The sequence below is a fragment of the Sprattus sprattus genome (assembly GCF_963457725.1).
Source record: "Sprattus sprattus genome assembly, chromosome: 20".
NCBI classification, from domain to species: domain Eukaryota; kingdom Metazoa; phylum Chordata; class Actinopteri; order Clupeiformes; family Clupeidae; genus Sprattus; species Sprattus sprattus.
Genome location: NC_137918.1, coordinates 13,608,584 through 13,631,462, shown reverse-complemented (window position 1 = coordinate 13,631,462; position 22,879 = coordinate 13,608,584). Strand labels below are relative to the sequence as shown.

The window sequence follows — 22,879 nt, the reverse complement described above, 5'->3', positions numbered from 1 at the left end:
AAAGTCCGGCTAAATGTAGATACCAGGCAGGCGTAGGAAAACATACGGTGGCGCCGTTGGGACATAGCATACTAGCTTCCTTCTCCGGAACCTTCCTAACGTTACATTAACTGTATTATGAAGTTAAGTTTCTTAGCTAGCTTTCGCTGAGCAACTTGTCATATTGTTCAGTTTCTCGCATTTAGTTAGATTGGTCGTCTGCAACTTCAGAAACAGGCGTTTTAATGAATTTATCAGGATTGTCATCCACCCACCTGCGAGTCTCCGTCAGCAGTCCCAAAGTGGGTGAAACACACGTTTTCCTCCTGTTTCATCCAATCAAATGCCAGAGGTGCAGCAACATTGTTTTGGAATATTCATGGTACAATCAGTTACTTATATGAGTGATGGTCTTTCAAATAATCATTAGCTAGTAGACTGCTGGCGTCACAAGTTGGACTTTATTCTACCAGGCCTTACATTATTGCTGCAGCCTGTAGTTGTTTTGTTTTAGTACACATTGTACCCCTGCCGTACTCACTTGCCGAGACACTTTACAGACGGCAGAGGGCCAAATATCAAAATTTGCACCTGGGGTGTAATCATTATGTCCCCGTTACGCCTAGCTATGTTATGGTTGAGTTTGTTTACTTCACCATCGGCACCGACAGCGCTCCCTTCCTATGTCGCCGCTGTGTACGAACATCTGGTTGTGCTGAACCCGAACCCCGGCATTGATCTCGGGAGGCGTGCAGCCTTGGAACACATGCAGAAGAACCTGGACGTATTTGAGGAGCAAGCTGCATTAGCAGCTCAGCAGGTACAGTGACGGCAAATGGCTGCAGAAGGCCTAGTAGGTTTTAACAATTACCAAGTGTTAAGACTATAATATTTTAGGATGTTGTTTAGGTAAGTTTACCTTTATGTTCCGTTTCAGGGTGCCCAGATCTTAGTGTTCCCAGAAGATGCTATCCAGGGCTTTAACTTCACCAGAGCATCTATAGCAGGTTACTTGGAACAGGTGCCGGACCCAACAGCAGTGACATGGAACCCGTGCTCTGAACCAGTGCACTTCCCCGACACAGAGGTATATGTATTTCTACATGATATTCAGTAGTCTTCATATCTAAAGACCATCCTAGTTTCAAAAGTTGTAAAGAGAGAAGCAAACTCAGATGCCTTCATGATGATAATGACTTGCTGTATAACACTACCATGTAGCTTGATGTGTAGAAAAAAAAAAACATAATCTATGTATATCCCATTCTCAGTAAGAGCATATTAAACTGTGTGCAGTTCTGTTGCACTCCTCAGCCTAACTGACATCCCCTGTAAAGGCCTTTGACATACAGTACCAGTCAAAAGTTTGGACACACCTTCTCATTTTTTGAGAAGTTCTCTCTTTACTTTTGTTATTTTCTACATGGTAGATATTACCTTCATTTGTTTTGTACATCATTCCATATGTGTTCTTTCGTAGTTTAAATGTATTCAGTATTAATCTACAATGTAGAAAATAATGCAGTGAAAAGTGAAGAAAACACTTCTCATAAAATTAAAGGTGTGTCCAAACTCTTGACTGGTACTGTATGATGGTATTGTAATGGCTATGACATATGATGGTATTGTAATGGCTATGACATTTCCCACCAGGTGCTCCAGCGGCTCAGCTGCATGGCTCAGAAGAACAGCCTCTACCTGGTGGCCAACATGGCAGGACTCGAGGTGTGCAACTCAACCACGGATGCCCGCTGTGCCTCCGACGGGCGCTACCAGTTCAACACGGACGTGGTGTTCTCCTCGGACGGCACCCTGGTGGCCCGCTACCGCAAGCAGAACCTCTACTTCGAGGCCGCCTTCGACGCGCCCCCGGAGATGGAGCTGGTCACGTTCTCCACACCGTTTGCGGGGCGCTTCGGGGTGTTCACCTGCTTCGACATCCTGTTTCGGGAACCGGCTGTGGCCCTGGTGGAAGACCTAGGAGTCAGGCAGCTGGTGTACCCTACCGCCTGGATGAACCAGCTCCCCCTGCTGGCCGCCGCGCAATTCCAGCGCTCCTTTGCCTACGCGGCCGCAGTCACCGTCCTCGCAGCCAACGTTCGTGCCGCCAGCCTTGGCATGACGGGCAGTGGCATCTTCACCCCCTGGCATGAGGTTCACCAACACGACATGGTGGGAGAGACCGGGCGACTGCTGGTGAGTCGGGTGCCCGTTCTCGATCCCGCAGTGATCGCACGCGGCACGAGTGGAAGCACAGGGCTGGCATGGTTGCCGTTCTCTGGGCAACGCAAGCGAGAGCCTGGACTCGACGAGGCAGGAGATGCCCGCGGCTGGCCCAGAAAGGGTTGGCATTCGGGTGATCAAGCTAAGCCCCGCGGCATGGAATCGGACTACTGCTTGCCAGGCAATGACAACTGCGACGATAGGCCAGCGAGGCCTGTAGTGTTCACTTCCATCATGATGTATGACAACTTCACTTTAGTGCCCCTGCAAGACACTGAGGGGAACCTAACGGTGTGCGACGGCTCGCTGTGCTGCCACCTGCTGTTCAGGAGGTCCACTGCACCTGGCACGGAGCTGTATGCTCTGGGTGCTTTTCAGGGACTTCATGTAGTTCATGGCACCTATTACCTGGAGGTGTGTTCCCTGGTCAAATGCACAGGACCAGACTACGCAAGCTGCGGTGGCGAGACTGAGCTTGCTCAAACCCGGATAGACTTCCGACTGGAAGGGAACTTCAGCACTCGTCACGTGTTCCCAGGAATACTGGGAAGCGGGATGGCACTGGACATCCCCGATGAGTCCGGAAGAGAGAGCGACAACTGGTTTTATATGAGCCGGACTGGAATGACTGCTGGACTGGTGACGGCTACTCTGTACAGTCGAGTCTATGAGAAAGACAACAGTTGAGCTCTGGGTCTGGGAACGCCATGGCGACCAACTTCCAAATAAACAACACCACATCTTGGTAAACAAAGCCAGTCTCCTGGGGCAGTTGTGTACCAAACCCACCACAGAATAGTCCTTAAAGATGAACACTTAAGTGTGCCAAGTACCCTTAGAAAAGAAACTAAAGGATCTAAACTACAACGCAGGGGAATCAGTCACATTCCAGAATTGTAACATTTAAGCAGTCATGAAATCAATAAACAGTTGTCATGCGTTTTAAGACATCAGTCAGTGCTATCACAGTACAGAGATGATCACAAACACTATGGCAAAAGAAAATTTATTCATTAATTATTATTAGTAATCATTTTTAATAACAATGCACCAGGAAGCCAGTTTTTTGCACACCTAAAAAAGGCAACATTACTCTTTCTCTCCCTCGCTTTCGCACTCGCACACTCACACACACAAACGACTAACAGACAGATGTTGCACGCACACGCACACACACAGAGCTCTCCTCTCTCTGAAGTTGCTGTATATCAAACGCTGTTATTTCTGAAAGTCCGCAGATTGTAGAGTAAAAACCCTGACTGCACCTCGTCGGCTGGTCTCAAAATCATGGTGGGCAGCGGGGGAAAGGTGTGTAACAAGGCCTTTAGGTTAAAACTTCACCCCCTCCCACAAACAAAGACACACACACACACACACACACACACTCAGACACACACACACACACACACACACACTCTTGCTTCCCAACTCACAGTTCATGAACCTTCGATGCAAAGGGGGGGGGGGGGGGGGGGGTGTATCAGTTCAGTGTGCATGGTAAACTGATACTTGTAGCGGTCCATTCACAATAAATTATACCGTGTCTAAAATGAAAAGGAAAGAAGACAAAAAAAAAAAAGCTTTAAATGAATTTGAAGTCATGCTCAAATATGCCAAGAAAGAGCGAGGGTGCGGGTGAAGGCGTGTGTGTGTGTGTGTGTGGGTGTGTGGGGTTAGGGGGGGGTCAAGATGAGCCAGTAGCACTTGGTCCCTTTGGCTAGAGTCAGTCCACCCCCGAAGTCCTGATTCTACACTTCAGTCCTTCCTCTCCACTTTGCCCCCAGGGGGATTCTGGGAAATGCAGTAACGACAGTAGTCATATGATTTCAGTCAGTCATTCAACCATTTCAAATCATTTGGTTATGTAAATTGAGGGAAGGAGGGGGGGATGTGTGAAGTGTGTTAAAAAAAAAAAAAAAAAGTTGATATGGCTCTTCACGCAGTAACAGAGTAATGCAGTTCTCATAGATACAGCAAAAGAGATGGTTGCGTAGTGTTCAAACGGAAAAGCTGTAAGGGGTGGTGGTCTGTGTTGCGTCTTTCGTCTCGCTCTCTCTCTCCCCCTCTCCTCGTATTTTCCTCTGTCCATCTGCGTCTCTCCAGTCTCTAAGGCTCCTGAGACTGTCGGCCATGACAGGCCTGAGGAGAGGAGGGGAGACGCCAGGGGGAAGCTGGCCGTAGAACGGGATACAGACTGCGCTGTCCTCTTTAAAAAAAAAAAAAAAAAAAAGAGAAACATTTTGAATGGGCACGCCAACTCTGGCCCCTGAAGCTGGGTTCTGATCAGGTCGGAGGGGGGTCAGGGGTCGGGGGTCGGAGGGCGTGGGATGGGAACACGGGCCGTGGTATTTATTCATTTTTTATTGTTTATTTATTTTTTTAAGACAAGTCAGTCAACAAGGCGGCATGATGCCCCCCCCCAGCTCAGTAGGTCTCCGAGTCGGAGTCGTTGAGCTCGTCGTCGGGGGCGATCAGGCCGTCCTCGCGGTGGCCCAGCGAGTTGAAGCTGCAGTAGGAGGCGTGCTCCGAGCGCAGCGCGGGCAGCGGGTCAAAGGTCACCGCCTTGGAGGGGCTGGGGTAGTGGTTGATGGCGCTGTAGGTCAGGCCCGGCACGGCGCCCACGCTGCCCGGCGACACGGGCATCATGGTGGCCAGGATGAGCGCCAGGCAGTCGGCCACGTCCTTGTTGGGGGCGCAGGCCAGCGCCGGAGTGTAACCTGAAGGATTAATGACACATTTACGTTTAGTCATTTAGCAGACGCTTTGTATTATTGTATAATACTATCACTTTGTATTGTGATGTAATATGTATATGAAATAATGTTACTATTGTTTTTTACACAGTTCTACATTAACATTTACATTAAGTCATTTAGCAGACGCTTTTGTCCAAAGTGACGTACAAGGGAGAGAACAGTCAAGCTATGAGCAATAAAACCTGGTGTAACAATAAATACTGCTTTTTTTTTTTTTTTTTTCAAGAAATAGAAAACGACATAGAAGGAAAAAAAAACAAGTGCGGGACTGTCACTGCTTAAGTGCAAGTTAAGCCAAGGTGCCAGTTAGGAAGGGAGGTGCTCGTTGAAGAGTTGGGTGTTCTTCAAGAGCTTCTTGACACGCGCGCACAGTAGGGGTGTGCCAAATAATTGTCATGACGATGCATCGCGAACCTAATTTTCACGATCTACTGCATCGATTGTTGACACCAAGTATCGATTATTAATAAAAAAATGTATACAAATAAAAATAAATAATAATTAAAATTGCATGAATGGTTGGCGAACATCAAGCATTGTATGAATTGAGTTGCTTTGAGTTATCAATTGAACACACTATCCAGATCATACACAGCCAGTCAGCCACTGGTAATGGCTACATTTTTTTCTAACAGTGTTCAGTGAAAATTCGCAATGCATCGCAATAATTCAAGTATCGCGATGCATCGTGATAGAATCGCATCATGGCATGTGAATCGTGATACGAATCGAATCGTGACTTCTTTGGCAATACCTACCCCTAGCGCACAGACAAACATAATGAGTTATACATTCTCGTTAAGTCAACGCATTAAGACTACAACAACGGGTGTGACCCTCCTGCAAAGTTTCAAGCTGTTCAGCTCACCATATGGAAGATGAACTAACATCATTTTCATGGAGAGCGGCTGATGTTTCTCTGCATGTAACGTTATTGTGCAGCCTTACTCACACAAGCAGCAGGACAGGGTTTAAGGTTGTGTACATGGACGTGTGTGTGTGTGTGTGTGTGTGTGTGTGTGTGTGTGTGTGTGTGTGTGTGTGTGTGTATCAGTCTCACCATTCTCATGGAGAGCAGCTGATGTTTCTCTGCATGTAACGTTATTGTGCAGCCTTACTTTAAGGTTGTGTACATGGACGCGCGCGTGTGTGTGTGTGTGTGTGTGTAACAGTCTCACCATTCTCGTCCACTGCCAGGACACTGGCTCCCTTCCCCAGGAGCTCCTGCACCACCACTGTGAGCCCGTTCCTGGCTGCCACATGCAGGGGCCTGAGGGGGGGGAGAGAGAGAGAGGGAGAGAGAGAGAGAGAGAGAGAGAGGGAGGGAGAGAGAGTGAGAGAGGTGGTGTGAGTGAACGTGTCAGACATAAAGAAAGTAGAGAAAGAGTGAGAAAGAAAGAAAGAAAGAAAGGAAGAAAGAAAGAAAGAGCCATCCCAATGCTTTAGTCCATTCCACTGCTCTACCTTATTCCGTCTACTCCATCCCATTATTTATATATATTATATATATATACAGTATATATATATATATATATATGTTATATGATATATGTAAAGTAATATCCATCCATTCCATATCTACAACATCAGGCACTCAACAGAAGCCAAGTTTAAATCAACACAATGTTGTTGCTAATGACAGTACAGGCAAAATGAATGGTGCAAAAACCACATTAAAAACAAGACACCCCCCAGACACTGATTTTTTTTTAGTCTTAACGTTCTTTTTGTTGATCTGCTATTCATGCCAGGGCCATGAATGAGACATAAAACAGGGAAATAAAAAAAGGTACCGTTTTCCCGTTTAAATCTGACTTCACTCCAACACGCAATACCAGAGATGTGTTCCATGCGCGAGTGCGGCTGAGAGAAGAGTGTCTTACGTCTGTAGTGCTGCGTTGGTGGTTCATCATGGTTTGTGTGTGTGTGTGTGTGTGTGTGTGTGTGTGTGTGTGTGTGTGTGTGTGTGTGTGTTGCGAGTGCGGCTGAGAGAAGAGTGTCTTACGTCTGTAGTGCTGCGTTGGTGGTTCATCATGGTTTGTGTGTGTGTGTGTGTGTGTGTGTGTGTGTGTGTGTGTGTTGCGAGTGCGGCTGAGAGAGAAGTGTCTTACGTCTGTAGTGCTGCGTTGGTGGTTCATCATGGTGTGTGTGTGTGTGTGTGTGTGTGTGTTGCGAGTGCGGCTGAGAGAGAAGTGTCTTACGTCTGTAGTGCTGCGTTGGTGGAGTTGATGAGATTCCGGTCCGTGATTTTCTCCAGAATCAACAAGGCACTGGTTTCATGCCCCTAAGCCAGGCACATTTAAAGGGTAAAGGTCAGGTATTAAGCAGACGTTTTCATCTGAACCCACTTACAAACAACATGCAGTGATGGGGAGTCAAACCTGGGCCAACCACTCTGGTGACACAAACATTAGTTCATGAAGTGTGGGGTGTGTGTGTGTGTGTGTGTGTGTGTGTGTGTGTGTGTGTGTGTGTGTGTGTGTGTGTGTGTGTGAGATAACTGCTCTGCAGATCACAAAAAGGCTAACAGGTAATTCCTGAATAATTGTGTGAACTGAGTATGTGCAGGGACCTAAGTGTGGGTGTGAGTAGGCGTTCAGGCTTTGTGACGGATGCTTTTGTGTGTGTGTGTGTGTGTGTGTGTATGTGTGTATGTGTGTACCTTGCTGCAGGCCAGGTGCAGGGCTGTGTTCTTGTTGCCATCCTGTAGAGTGAGGTCTGCTTTGGCGCTGCTCACCAGGACCTCTGCAAACAGGAAGTGCACACATCATTACCACTCCCACAGTACACACACACACACACACACACACACACACACACACAACCACAGTACATACCCACACACACACATTACCACTCCCACAGTACACACACACACACACACACACACACACACACACACACACACACACACACACACACACATTACCACTCCCACAGTACACACACACACACACACACACACACACTCATTACCACTCCCACAGTATACATAACACAGTCGTATAGATTAGCTTGCATGCTGTAAATGACACCACTAAATGTCCCTTAAATCATTGGGGTCAGGTCACTACCAGCCGCTACCAACAGCCCAGCCAGCACAACAGTGCATTAGGAGGCTGAATGAAACTGCTCTATTTAGCTGTTTCTGTACTGACTTGAGTGCATGTGTGAGTGCATGTGTGTGTGTGTGTGTGTCAGGCTGTGTGTGTGTGTGTGAGTGAGATAGAGAGAGGTCAGTGTGGGTATTTTTATGTGAGCACAAATGTCCTTCAGTATAAACCAACACATTTCAAAAGAGTGTGAGTGTGAGTGTGAGTGCACAACATACCCACGGCGTTGGTCTGGCCGTTTTCGGCAGCCATCATGAGCGGGGTCTTGCCCATGGCGTCGATGGAGTTGACCTGGGCGTTGTGTCCCAGCAGGAGCTGCAGACACTCCACGTGGTCCGTGAACGCCGCCGCGTGCAGGGGGGTTCTGGAGGAGGTCAGGGGGGTCAAAGGTCAGCCGTCACATGGTCCCCATCACAAGACACACAGGACCGGATTTTGGTAATGACTCGACTCTTTGTACCCTAATTTAGTGGCATCCTCAAACATCACAGACAGACTGGGTGATTCACAACATGTTCAATTATTCACAGGCCGCTCAGAGCTGAAGCCTCTTGGGTAATCAATGTGAATAGAGTCAGCGGAGCGAAATAGGCTGCCGTCATCTTTGGGATTTGCAGTCTGGGTGTCAGGAGTCGTCCTAAATTTGTTGCTAAATAACGACTACGTGTGTGCAGGCCAGCATGACTCAGCTAAAACCTAAAGTTACAAATCTGAAAAACTTCAGTAACCTATGACCAAGTGTATGAACCCTCGTTTCTTGTGCCGGTAGATCGACTACAATACGAGACTCTTAGTCTGGAATACCTTATTCCTGGAATACTCTGGAATACACGACATGATATAGGAATGGGAGCAATTAGTGAAAAATAGGTATCCTCTCATTCCCTATGGACTTGATTTGTGACGTGAAGGCACTAAATGACCAGTGATCAATGCCGAGTGCATCCAAGAAATGTGTGATGGATGGTGTTGGAGCGGGAGTGTTTCTGCTCACCTGGATTTGGAGTCTGTGGCGTTGACGATGGTAGGACCGAGCGTGTCGATGAGCATCTCAGCAGCCCCCTCATTGTCATTGATACTGGAGAGAGAGAGAGACAGGGAAACAACCACCATCACCATCCATTCAGGACGTTAACCACAGGGAAACAACCACCATCCATTCAGGACGTTTACCAATAAAATTATAATAGTAATACAAATGATAACAATATAAAACTTCTGTATAGCACTATCAATACCCAATGTGCATAACATTTGTGTTGCAGCATCTCACACACACACGAAAGCTGAATGGTGTCTTACACAGCACAGTGCAGTGGACTGAAGGAGTTGCCGTCCATTTTGTGGAACACGTCCTGCTCCAGTAGCATCTCCACACACGTGTCATGGCCTGAGGAGAGGAGAGGACGAGACCAGACGAGACGAGAGGAGAGGAGAGGAGAGGAGAGGAGACGAGAGGAGACGAGAGGAGAGGAGAGGAGAGGAGAGGAGGAGACGAGACAAGACGAGACGAGAGGAGACGAGAGGAGAGGAGAGGACGAGACAAGACGAGACGAGAGGAGACGAGAGGAGAGGAGAGGAGAGGAGAGGAGAGGAGAGGAGGAGACGAGACGAGAGGAGACGAGAGGAGACGAGAGGAGACGAGACGAGAGGAGAGGAGACGAGAGGAGACGAGAGGAGACGAGAGGAGGAGAGGGGAGAGGAGAGGAGAGGAGGAGACGAGGGGAGGAGAGGGGAGGAGAGGGGAGAGGAGAGGAGAGGAGGAGACGAGGGGAGAGAGGAGATGAGAGGAGAGGAGAGAAGAGAGGAGAGGAATTTATGACAAACAAAACACAAATGTACACACCATTAATAACATGCACACCACTTTTCTAACTTCAGTAACGTCACAATGTACACTACTTCTCCCACTTCAGTAAGGTCAGAATGTACACACAATTAATAAAGATGTACACCGAGCTAGCTTAGCAAAGAAGATGCCGCCACAAAAACTCATTGTCCATCTGGTGACTGTAGTTCTGAACACTTCACACATGGCGTACCGTTATAGCAGGCCCAGTGCAGCGGCGTGTAGCCTCGGTTGTCCGTGACGATGGGGACGGCGTCCAGGGACTGGGCTGCCTGCAGGAGTCCTCCGAGAACGCCGATGTGGCCGCAGGACGCCGCCAGGTGCATTGGAGAGCGCCCCCTACAGTCCCTGACCAGCAGAGTGGCACTGTGCTGCAGCAGAGCCTCCACACACGCCTCGTGCCCCGTCACCGCCTGTGTACGCACACAAACAAACAAACAAACACACAAACAAACAAACATCAGACATAGATGTGGAGGCTATCCTAAACTATACGCACACAAACAAACAAACAAACAAACAAACATCAGCCATAGATGTGGAGGCCATCCTAAACTATACGCACACAAACAAACAAACAAACAAACATCAGCCATAGATGTGGAGGCTATCCTAAACTATACGCACACAAACAAACAAATAAACAAACAAACATCAGACATAGATGTGGAGGCTATCCTAAAAGCCTCGGTGTGGACGGCAAAGTGTTCGTGTAGCAAATGATCTTTGTCCAGGCATGAGATCTCTTTGGTTGGTGTTCCCCTTTATTATAAACTGAGAGATATGTACATAAAATTGGTCCTTTCACCCAGTGCTGTTTGCATATTAAAACAGGATTCTGTCGGTGAAGTTGGTTTCACGGCTACGGTAAGAACCGTGTGTTCCCCGCCATCCACACCTTTCTCTAATTGATCAACCACACCTGTATATATACCTAATTCCCAGTGCCGTGCCACACCCAGTGCAATACTCCCCCAAGTGGCTAAAATAAGCAACACTAAAATAAACTTAAAAAGGTGGATAGAACTGGCTCCTACTATAGATATTCTCTAGACCTCCATATCACACTGCTTAAGAGACGTCTGGGTTATTGTCCAGGCATTGCTAGGATTCCGGTTGCAACCGGGAGGATGGTGCTTGATGCACTGACATGCACTCTTTTGGCTGGATTCCTGGCGACATGGGCGTCATGGCTACCAAGAACTACCAAGCGTTAGTTCCAATAAAACCTGAGCACTCAGACTATTGCTGTCCTGCAAGTTGCTTTGGAAAAGTCATGTTCCAACAAGGTGACTAGGTGTGAGAGTATTATGTATTATGACTCTCCAGGAAGAGCTTTTGCTCCTCCTCCTCCTCCTCCTCCTCCTCCTCCTCCTCCTCCTCCTCCTCCTCTCCTGAGCTGGGTTAAAGGCCCTAGTGTGGTCTCAGGTTGCACGTGTGTGTGTGTGTGTGGTGGGAACAGTCCCTGGCCCAGCAGCCTGGTGTTTACACCTGGAGGGACTCAGCAGAGAGGCCTGGGGAAGGGGGAGGATTAGGAGGGGGTAACACGACGCCTCAACAGCCTCTCTGATCTTACAGGCTGATGGGCTAGACTCTGTGAGGTGTTGAGAGAGAGACACACACACACACACACACACACACATACAAACCCTTCTGTTGAAAGAGAAAGGCAGGCTCCAGAAAAACAGTCTCATCAACGGGTCAAGTTTCCATAGGGGCCACTTTCCACTGAGAGCCACTACCACACAACCCCTGGGGCCGTGTTTTGGGATGGAACCTGTATGTGCTGGTGCCTACTGACGTAATCAATCCATAAAAACTGACCTGTCGACTGCAAAAAGCTCCTTACGATAGATCTGATTAGATGTTATCTGGCATGTTCAATAGTCAATGGTCTCTAATTACCATCTACTTGTTTTTCTGTTTCAAATACAAAAGAGAAATCAAATGAAATCAAATGAACCAGTGTGTCCCTTGATCACCTTAATTAGTTTGATATTTGATCGATCTATGATCACTGCATACTTCCAACCCAAGATACCCTGGCAGACTAGGAGGTCACAAGCACAATGCTACAGTGTAAAATGTGTGTGTGTGTGTGTGTGTGTGTGTGTGTGTGTGTGTGTGTTGACCGTGCCCTGGCAGACTAGGATGTCACAAGCACAGTGGCACAGTGTAAAGTGTGTGTGTGTGTGTGTGTGTGTGTGTAGACCTTGCCCTGGCGGGGGCCTGTGTGCTGCCCTTACCCCGCGGTGGAGGGCCGTCCTGCCCCACTTGTCCCTGGCCTCCACGTTGGCCCCTTTGCCCAGCAGCGAGTAGACGCAGTCCGTGTGGCCGCTCAGCACCGACAGCATCAGTGGGGTCCTGGTGACACGAGAGCCGTCATCAACACCCGCAAAGCACCAGCCTCACAAATACACACAGTGTGACCACACTAATGAAATATGCAAATGTTCAGACACAGACACCCACAGGCAGCTAGACACAGACATGTATACACAGACAGGCAGACAGAGACATGTATACACAGACAGACAGACAGACAGACAGACAGACAGACAGACAGACAGACACAGACAGACAGAGACAGACAGAGAGACAGACAGACAGAGAGACAGACAGACAGAGAGACAGACAGACAGAGACACAGACAGACACACAGACACAGACAGAAAGACACACTTACTGTCCGTTCCCGTCTTGAATGTCGACCGCGGTCTGCAGATCAGCACTGCCGATGAGCAGACGAAGACACTCAGAGTGGCCATTCATAGCTGTGGGAGCAGACAGCCACAGGGGAGGGGAGGGGAGGGGAGGGGAGGAAGGGTTAGCCAGGGCAATATTCAAAACAATCAAAGGCATTCGCCCACAGCAGTGAGGCGTTATGGTCTAGAATTAGCGAGCTTACTGCCTTAAAGGATGCAGAAACCTTGCAAACGCAAATATCAAAAGCCTGCTAGCATGTTAGCATGTTAGCTGATGTCCTTTGGCTAGAATACCACCATAAATACACAGTTACCCTACCTAGCATGTGCCACAAACATGCTACAACATGCATAATAAAAGAAAAAGATAAGATGTTCCTGTCATCCTGATGCAAGCGGTGACTAGACTTGACTCACAGTCTTCACAGAGTTAATGAGAATCTGTGGTTAGGCTATCTGGTTAAACCACAGTAGTGACTTAAATAACCAATGCATCATTTAAATTCACAGCTGGGCTTCTAACCTACTGTGTGTCTATTTGTGGTTTCTGTGCGTGTGTGTGTGTGTGTTGGGGATGGGGTGAGATTGCTCAAATGGCGTGTGTGTTTGTGGTTTGCGTGTGTGTGTGTGTGTGTGTGTGTGTTGGGGCTGGGGGGGGGGAGGTTATGAGACAGCTCACCTGCTGCGTGGATGGGGGTCCTCTTCTGGGTGTAGTCCTTGACGAGGATGGAGGCCCCCTGGTTGATGAGCACGTCCACACACTCCACGTGGCCCTTGAGGGCCGCCAGCACCAGCGGCGTGTGGCCCAGAGACGTGCGCACGTCCAGGTCCAGGAGAGACTGGACCAGCACCTCCAGAGCCTGGTGATGGCCGTGGTAGGCCTGAGAGGGGAGAGCAGCGACACACACACACACACACACGATCATGGCATGCAGACACACTGCCAGGTGAGCAATAGAGCCTGACTGCACTTCCAACAGTAAAACTGGATTGTTTACATGCAAGCCATCTCTCCACATCATGACCGCTCCACCCCTTCCTCTCGGAGTCAACGTGTGACTGACATAACAGACTTTACCATGATGTATAATGGCCAGTAAAACACATTCCTATTATATTTAAGCACTGCTACCTGTCCCAAACATAGGATGAAGTTCCCCTCACTGAGCTATTTTCTTCTGCAACTGTGCTTGAGTGTATTGTGTGCAATGTGCGTACACGTACGTGTGTGTGTGTGTGTGTGTGTGTGTGTGTCTGTGTGTGTGTGTGTGATGCTCTTCTCACCGCTAAGTGCAGTGGGCTGATGGGAGCTCGGCCGTCTGTGTCGTTCAGGATGTCCGTCCCTGACGTCTCCATCAGCTACACACACAAAATACAAAACAAAATGACTAACACACACACACACACACTCCCAAAACATGGGTGATTCTTAGAAGTGCAAGTGTTTATGGATGTTATGTCACATTCTGACCACAAGAGGGCAGCCCTAGCTTAGACCTTCAGGCTTCAGACAGGTTTATTTAGCTGAACTTGACTGAGACAACAAGCTGACAAGCAAGCCCGTATCCAGTTCTAATTAGCTACAGGATACCTCCACATGCAGAGAGAAGGAAGGACCAACTGTGACTTACCACATCCAGTGGTGTTTCACTGGCAATCTAGAAGACAGAAAGGATATCAGTTAGCCACATGTGTGCACTGACTGTCTGAAGTCTGTTGGGTACTCTAATGTGTGCACTGACTGTCTGAAGTCTGTTGGGTACTCTAATGTGTGCACTGACTGTCTGAAGTCTGTCGGGTACTCTAATGAGGTGAGGGGTGAAGAGGGGGGTAAACTTAAACATGTAATGCTGTTTTAAATTATTCTCTGATATATTTTTTTTTACTTTATGTTTTATATATTTTTTAAATTGGGTTTTATACTTAATTTCTGAGTTTTTTTATTGTGTTTTGTTTATTTACTTTGTCTGTTTTGTTATGGTTTGTTTATTTATTGTTCTTCTGTATTCTGTAGCCTCAGTCAGGGCATTGCTGCAAAAGAGCCCTGTGCTCAGTCAAATCTCCCTGATTAAGCAATGATAATGAATGAATGAATGAATGAATGAAACTGACCAGCTCAAGGCAGAGGCAGTGACATATAGGAGTCAGTGAAGACACACACACACACACACACACACACTAATGAGGGTGAGGGGTGAGGAGGGGGGTTAACTGACCAGCTCAAGGCAGAGGCGGTGGCCGTAGGCGGAGGCGTAGTGGACTGCGTTGTAGCCCTGCTTATCCCGGATCCCTGGGTTAGCATCGTTCCTCAGCAGGTACTCCAGACATCTGAGAGAACAGGGCCAGAGGACATACAGGAGTCAGTGAAGACTAACACACACACACACACACACACACTCTCACACACACACACACACAGGCACACAATAAACATGTAAACAGAACAACATACACCTACCCAGGTACAAAATGAGCCCCACACACACACACACACACACGAAACAAACAACCAAGTCAAGTAAAATGCAAATAAACTCTCACTCTCTCTTATACACATACACAGGTTTAAGAGGTGTACAGTGGGAGACGTTAACGTCCAGTGGTATTGGACATCTCTATCACACACACACACACACACACACACACACAGCCCCCAAGCCCTTACTCACTTCCCGTCGGTGTCGGAGGCAGCAGCGTAGTGCAGTGGGGTGCAGCCCCTCTCGTCCAGGTCGTTGACGCTGGCCCCAGAGCCCACCAGGGCAAACAGGCACTGATAGTTACAGTTCGCCGCCGCGTAGTGCAGGGGCGTCCTGGGGCAAGAGAAAAAAACGCACACACAGGTGAACACATGCCCCAACACACACACACACAGACAGAAGACACACACACACACACAGAAGACTGACACTTGATGCCTTTTCTGATTAACCCATCATAGTATATAATGCTAGCTGTCACATAATGCATGGCTATCTTGATTAAGGGCCAGACATGCAAACACACACTTTTATTGGAGTACACACACCACTCTTCCATGTCTGTATATTTCTGCTGGTAATAACAGTGATGACAAATGAGGTGCCTTGGAGGAAAGAAAAAAATAAAAAAATAAATAAAAATGACCCAAACCCACCTCCCAAATCTGTCCTTCCTGTTAAAGTCTGCTCCCGTGTTCAGTAGGAGGTTTAAACACTCCAGGTTCCTGTGGGCAGAGAAGAGGGTGCAGGGAGGGGAACAGAGGAGGAGAGAGAGAGGAACAGAGGAAGAGAGGGAGAGAAGAGAGGGAGAATAGGGAGGGATCACAGACAGAGAGGAGAAAAAAGGAGAAAGGGAAGAGGGGGTTAAATAGATATGCATGCATGGATGAGTGTGTGTGTGTGTGTGTGTGTGTGTGTGTGTGTGTGTGTGTATGTGTGTGTATGTGTGTGCGTGTGCGGTGACAAACTCTCTCTCGCTCTCTGAAGGCTGGGAGAGTGGGCTGAGGCGTTTAGCCAGGACAAAAGCCACATTGAGCAGAGGGACTTCTGGGAAAGGATCAGAGGTGACGGATGACTCACCCCCCTGCTGCCGCGGCGTGTAAACACGTCCTCCCAAAGTCGTCGGGGGTGTCTATGTCAAAGCCTGAGCAAAAACACATGGATTAGACGGGGGATACACTCAAATGACTGCTAGCAAACATTTCAGTAAAATTCCCATAATCTAGACAAGCGGTTTCAATGTTATTCCTAGGATCCCTGCTCTACATGCTTCACTCTACACTCTACATCCATCACTTCTGGGCAAACTTGACGGAGTCCGTCAACGGTACACTATACACAGTCTTAGACCTGTGTATGTGTATAAGAGAGAGTGAGTGTTTATTTGCATTTTACTTGACTTGGTTGTTTGATTCGTGTGTGTGTGTGTGTGTGTGAGGCTCATTTTGTACCTGGGTGTATGTATGTTGTTCTGTTTGATCAGTTCAACAGACCTGATTTACCTAATGAAGATCATTTTAAATTACACTGATTTCAATCAGTTGTGACTAAAGCATGGATAGATATACAGAGTATATACAGGGCATGGGGGGATTCCAGGAGCAGAAAGTGAAGACCCTTGATTTAGACCCCCCCCCCCCCCCTGCAGTAAGAGGGCCACTCAGAAACCAATCTGGTTCAGGTCCAAATCTAGCCCGGATCCTTTAGGGCAGGGCTGCCCAATTTGGGGCCCGCGGGCCAAATGTGGCCCGCGCTGGATTTATTTTGGCCCGCGCTCCGGTCAGAATTATAGTTAGAACGTCATTTGTTAGACAGCATTTTAACCCATTTTTAACAGGGTCTCTGTTTCAACGTCATATTTAACTAAGACTGGTTGCAGTTCACTGCTTGGCCACAGTTTTAACATGGTTTCAGATGGGTCAAGGGGGGCGCTATTGACCTTTTGTCAATACAGATCCATATCTATGGTTATCTTGTTGCTATGCTAGCTAACTAGCTAGCTTTTACCTTAACCTTAAACGATTTAAATGGAAGAGCTCCGTTTGCATGAAATGATAGCTAGTTATCTAGCTGATGTTATAGTCTTCTCAACTTACATGTATAATGGGAAAAGGTAGAACAAGTTCATATTCATGTGTTCAAATTCACACATGTCAACACGAGTTTAGCAACTGCCAACTGTAAGTACCTTAGTTACTTATGTTTGTGTAAAGAATGTTGAAATTAAATATGAAATCAACCAGTAGTCAATGTGCAAGCTCTCTCTCTCTCTATCTGAGTTGGGGCAGTCTGTCCTTCAGTTGAGGTCAAGGCATGATGCTCTCTTGCTACAAGTTTTACCTGTTCGTGTTGGCTTAACAAATGTTTGTGGAGTAGCCTTTGGAGTCAAGTGCTGTCACGGCGCTTGTTTCCACGGCACAGCTTACACGTAACTGTTATATCTTTCTCTTTTGACGGATACAAATAGAAAATAATGGGAGTATTTCCATCGAAACATCAGTAGTCACTCTTGTTGCCTGCAATCATGTTTATTAGCCTTTAACTTGCTGTTAGTTGATTGGCCATTATATAAGTCTCCTACCTATCTTCCCTGTGTATACTAATAGATTACATTAAATTAGTATGATATGTTAATAAATGTTTCTTTTTTTAACCTGAAGCAAATGTTATCTTTCCCCATTATTTTCGTCTTGGAGTATACCAGAATGCTTAATTTACATGTTAAAATAACAAAAAAATCTGGGGGGGATACCCCCGGACCCACCTACAGGGGCTTGGTTTGTCACCTTTTTTAGCCCTTCTTAGTTTGCAGGTAAGAATATTAATGGTAATGTTAATTGGGTACACATATGCACTACATTTCAATATAATGGGACCTGACCTAACATGAAACTCTGGTTTTGGCCCGCGGCCCTCCACTCCGATTAATATTTGGCCCCTGACAAGAAAGAATTTGGGCACCCCTGCTTTAGGGTCATTTTACATATCCATTTCATCAGGAAGTCTGAAAGGGGTGGGAGGGGGCATGGTAAGACTACATTTCCCATGAGGCATCACCACTTACTGGATGACAGGAGCTTCCTGCAGCAGTCTGAGAAGCCACTGAGTGCTGCCAGGTGCAGAGGGAACATGCCGTGGATGCCCCGCCTACACAGAGGAAAGAACACAAAAATCAACCAATAAGAAATGGTCTGGAATTGGCCACACCCTCGCCATATCAAATGTCAAGAGATGTGAAGATGGCATCTTTGTGGTTCCCAGGCGGTCACTTATGCTGCAAAGGTTCCCACGCTTTTATGTAGAGAACATTTACATTTATACAAGTACGTGTGTGTGTGTGTGTGTGTGTGTGTGTGTGTGTGTGTGTGTGTGTGCATTTATAAGATGAATTTCCATAGTGATGCAAAGCTTGACCTCTTGGTCTTTTTGTTCTATTTGTAGCAAAATGGGAGGACATTAGTCTATGGGCAGTTTGACAGGGCCAGTGAAACATACTGACCAGCCATTTTCACTGTGAGTGAAGGTTACAGCTCTTTCCCAGGGTTTTGGTTTAAACTTCTAACTTTCAAGTCCTACACTCGGCCTCAAACGGACAAACTTGGTAAAGAACACGGAAACCTTGCATTCACATTTCAGACCAGCCCTCTCATCATAGAGAATAAGATCTGGGGACAACCCCTGCATGTGTAACATGATCCGCCGGCCCCAGGGCTGGCTCCGGGCCCCCAGGCATGGGCCCAGTGTGTGTGTGTGTGTGTGTGTGTGTGTGGGCCCAGTGCGTAGAGGGGGGGGGACTCACTTGGCGGTGTCGGCGCCGTTGGTGATGAGTGTGTTTATGAGCAGCTCGTGGCCGTAGCGAGCGGCGATGTGCAGTGGAGAGTTGCCGTTCTTGTCTTCACAGTCAATTTCCGCCCCTGCAAAACATTTTACATTACATTTACATTTAGTAATTTAGCAGACGCTTTAATCCAAAGCGACTTACAAGGATGTTTACACATTTTACATCTACACTGATGGCACACTGCACATCAGGAGCAATTAAGGGGTTCAGTGTCTTGCTCAAGGACGCTTCAACAGGAAATCGAACTAGCAACCTCCTGATTACTAAACGACTTCTCTACCTCCTGTACCATGCCGTCAGTGTTGCTGATACAGTTAGCAATGGCGTGGTGGAATTACATTAGGGTTTTGTGCAACCGCCCCTTGCAGTCCCAGTAAGCAAGCGGAGGTCAGTAATCGTCAAGAACTGGTGTGGATTCAGGGATTTTACAACAAACTAAAACAAGGGGCACCTGCGGGAACCAATCAGGAACGAGAGATGACATAGGAGGGCGGGACTCACCGCTTTGAATGACAGCCTGAGACCGCGAGAACCGGCCGTGGATGGCCGCCATATGAAGAGGGGTTTTACCGTCTTTGCTCTGGGACAAGAAAGAGAGGGGGAGAGTGGAGAGAGAGAGGGGAAGAGCGGGGAGAGAGAGAGAGAGAGAGAGAGAGAGGGGAAGAGGGGAAGAGTGGGGAGAGAGAGAGAGAGAGGGGAAGAGCGGGGAGAGAGAGAGGGGAAGAGTGGGGAGAGAGAGAGAGAGAGAGAGAGAGAGAGAGAGAGAGGGGAAGAGCGGGGAGAGAGAGAGGGGAAGAGAGGGGAAGAGCGGGGAGAGAGAGAGAGAAAGAGAGAGGGGAAGAGGGGAAGAGTGGGGAGAGAGGGAAAGAGCGGGGAGAGAGAGAGAGAGGGGAAGAGTGGGGAGAGAGAGAGAGAGAGAGAGAGAGAGAGAGGGGAAGAGGGGAAGAGTGGGGAGAGAGAGAGAGAGAGAGAAGGGAAGAGGGGAAGAGCGGGGAGAGAGAGAGAAAGAGGGGAAGAGTGGGGAGAGAGAGTGGGGGAGAGAGAGGAAGAGCGGGAAAGAGAAAGAGAGGGGACAGGAAGAGTGAGACGAATCAAACATCAGGAATCACTGTTCACAAAAACCTCCAGACACAAAAACTGTTTCTTCCCCCTAACCGTCACACTACTGAACAATTAACCCATATTAACATAAATATGTACACTCTCCACTTCTTCATTGCACTACTGTTGTAACAATTCACAGCTCCTGTATATACTTTCTTAAACTTCATTAACCATTGCACTGTTTGTTTTTGTATTGTGTTATGTATATTTTGTGTAAGCACATTGAGAGCCAGTTCACCAGGTCAAATTCCTTGTTTGTGCAAAGGTACTTGGCCGAACAAAATCTGATTCTAATTCGGAATGAGAGAGAGAAAATGCTGACGGTAAATGATGCTACAGCAATGTTGGTGCTATGCAGTGTGTGTGTGTGTGTGGGTGGAGAACGAGCGAGGTACATCTCGGTAAAGCAAGCCCTGGGGAATGATCAGGAGATTAAGACACTGTGTGCTTAACATCGTCCTGGCAACAAAACCCTAACGCAATTTGAATGTGTGCAAACAACTAATCAGCTTTGCATTAACCCACAAACACTGCATTAAGACTTGAACGCCTCCTGGCTCTGGGCATCTACAGGTCATCTATGTATTAGGTGCACAGGCCAGAGCATGAATAGGAACAAGCAGGTGTGTGTGTGTGTGTGTGTGTGTGTGTGTGTGTGTGTGTGTGTGTGTGTGTGTCTGGTCTGTATATGGAAACTAAGTAGGATGAATATGAACAGGCAGGTGTGTGTGTGTGTGTGTGTGTGTGTGTCTGGTCTGTATATGGAAACTAAGTAGGATGAATATGAACAGGCAGGTGTGTGTGTGTGTGTGTGTGTGTGTGTGTGTGTGAGTGTCTGCTCTGCATATGGAATCAAAGTAGGAGCAAAACACTAAGGGAGTCTCACACACACACATTGCCCCTCTAGCATGAATATAATAGGCACAACACACACAAACACACACGCGCACAGCACGCACAGCCTAATGCACGCGAGCGCACACACACACACACACACACACACACACACAGAGCTTTCTCAAAAGCGCTGCTTCCCAGAACAGCTTTTTCCCCTAAAGCCTTCCCCTATTCCTTTCACCCCTCCATCCTTTCTCCTCATCGCTCTTCATCCTCCTCTCTCTCACACCCCCCTCCCTCCCTCCCTACCCCCGTCCACCCTAAATGGATCCTTATGTCTCCCTGCTTTGCACAGATAGCAGTCAAAGTCATTAATAAGAAAAAGGGCTTCGGAGGCTAGAGTGCTGCGCTGGCCTGTAAGCACACTTAAGTAGTGCACTCACCCCATAAAACAACTGCAGTGGAGCTACATCATCACTGCTATGCGCCCACGACCAAACAGAGAGCTTTGGAACCCCTCTGGGTCGAGAGCGGTGAGTTAGGATCAACGCTCTTGGCCACGGCCACCGTGGTGTAAGATTGAGGATGTAATAGGACGTTAAACGATCCAAACAATATGACATTAGTGAGACAAACGATACGATTGATCGAAAAGCCAGGAGGTAGACGGAGACTTTTCTACATAGACTAAGTGGGGATAATGACAACACACAAATGCTTAGAAAACCGTTCAGGAACCGTTAAGCAAACCCGATGATGATGCATGCCATTTGCCACTGCTACTGTGTAAGGTTGAGGATGAAATAAAAGGGTACGCAATAAGAAGAGATAGATGAAATATTTAATCTTTAACCCTCGACATTAACATAGACTAAAAGATGAAGAGAAAACCTAACTGCCCATACAGTTTTAGAGAAGGGACCTGGCACTGTGAGGGAGCTAACACTTGGGGGCTAGAAGCTATGGGTTCCTGCATAAGAGGCACACCTACACACAGAAGGACGCTCAGAGGCTGTGGCATTGGCTAATGACATATCCATAGTTACTGACCTCCACAATGAGGCTGGCAATGGTTCAAGAATAAATACATGAGTCAGTATAATGGATCGGAGGGAGGAGTCTAACCTGTAAATGATCAGATAATTGCTCCAGAGGGTTTTTAAAACAAAGTCAACGTATAGAACTTTATTGACAGGAGTCCTGAATGTGAAGTGTTTTAGAGATGTGAAGTCAACGCTTTATGAAGACAACATGCTCGACTCAACTTTCTATTTAAATCCTTGTAACATTAAAATGACAGAAAAGGCATTGCATTGCCATTCAGTAATTCAAGACACCACCATAATGTTGGTAATGTCAGCCTACTGTGAATTGTTAAGCTGAAATATTTATGTGAATGACAAAACCCATCTTCTATTGCAGCTGGAGACCAGAAACCGAATAGGCTGTAAGTATGATGGACCATCCAGGAGTCTAATGTTAAAGACCACGAGAAAAGCGACATTAGCCAATGTTGCCATGGCTACCACTGTCCAGCGCAGACACAGAAGGGTGATTGAACCTTGACCACTGCACTGTGTCCAATATAGGAAAACATTGACGTGTCTGTTGGCCAATCAGAAACGAGTATTTCCTGTTACCATGGTGCTATGTCAATATAACAGAGCACCGTATTAAAAAGAAGATATTATGAACCGTCTGTAACACCCACCAACGTAATAACTTCCCACCAACGTAATAACCCTGCCAAAGTAATACAAAAGTGTGCATTTCAGACGTAATAGCCCGGCCAACGTAATAATTTCCTGCCAACGTAATAATTCTTGCCTCCTGCCAACGTAAATTTGTGTGTTTATCAAGAAAGTCCTTTTGCTGGATTTGTTTGTGTGAATAACAGCTGCAATTAAATGCAGACTAAATCTTTCATTGTGTTTCTTCTTGTGTCAAAAGTGTAGACTATAACTGTGAACACACTTATAAAACATGTCCCTGCTA

At 47.3% G+C, this 22,879-nt stretch overlaps 2 protein-coding genes across 3 annotated transcripts in view; one reads left to right on the top strand and one right to left on the bottom strand.

Moving 5' to 3' along the window:
- Positions 1-224: 224 nt before the first annotated feature.
- On the top strand, positions 225-2,889 carry btd (biotinidase; the record flags this gene model as incomplete). Its single annotated transcript, XM_080859182.1, is given in 5 exon segments — positions 225-285; positions 494-573; positions 575-799; positions 917-1,066; positions 1,633-2,889. Coding segments are annotated over 5 exon segments (1,773 nt in total).
- A 783-nt stretch (positions 2,890-3,672) lies between these two features.
- Positions 3,673-22,879, bottom strand: part of ankrd28a (ankyrin repeat domain 28a) — a 47,275-nt gene continuing 28,068 nt past the window's right edge. The window contains exons 9-28 of one of the 2 annotated variants that reach the window (XM_080859535.1): positions 19,445-19,523; positions 18,902-19,016; positions 18,167-18,249; positions 16,183-16,246; positions 15,759-15,827; positions 15,295-15,435; positions 14,842-14,953; positions 14,257-14,283; positions 13,910-13,984; positions 13,305-13,506; positions 12,607-12,694; positions 12,167-12,284; positions 10,114-10,333; positions 9,374-9,461; positions 9,066-9,149; positions 8,290-8,435; positions 7,621-7,703; positions 7,160-7,242; positions 6,137-6,228; positions 3,673-4,919 (exon numbers count right to left, since the gene is read on the bottom strand). In XM_080859535.1, the coding sequence (XP_080715661.1) occupies positions 4,627-4,919; positions 6,137-6,228; positions 7,160-7,242; positions 7,621-7,703; positions 8,290-8,435; positions 9,066-9,149; positions 9,374-9,461; positions 10,114-10,333; positions 12,167-12,284; positions 12,607-12,694; positions 13,305-13,506; positions 13,910-13,984; positions 14,257-14,283; positions 14,842-14,953; positions 15,295-15,435; positions 15,759-15,827; positions 16,183-16,246; positions 18,167-18,249; positions 18,902-19,016; positions 19,445-19,523 (2,262 nt within the window). In that variant the 3' untranslated portion in view covers positions 3,673-4,626. The remainder of the gene's footprint in view (positions 4,920-6,136; positions 6,229-7,159; positions 7,243-7,620; positions 7,704-8,289; positions 8,436-9,065; positions 9,150-9,373; positions 9,462-10,113; positions 10,334-12,166; positions 12,285-12,606; positions 12,695-13,304; positions 13,507-13,909; positions 13,985-14,256; positions 14,284-14,841; positions 14,954-15,294; positions 15,436-15,758; positions 15,828-16,182; positions 16,247-18,166; positions 18,250-18,901; positions 19,017-19,444; positions 19,524-22,879) is intronic. The other variant, XM_080859536.1, reaches the window with a different exon arrangement.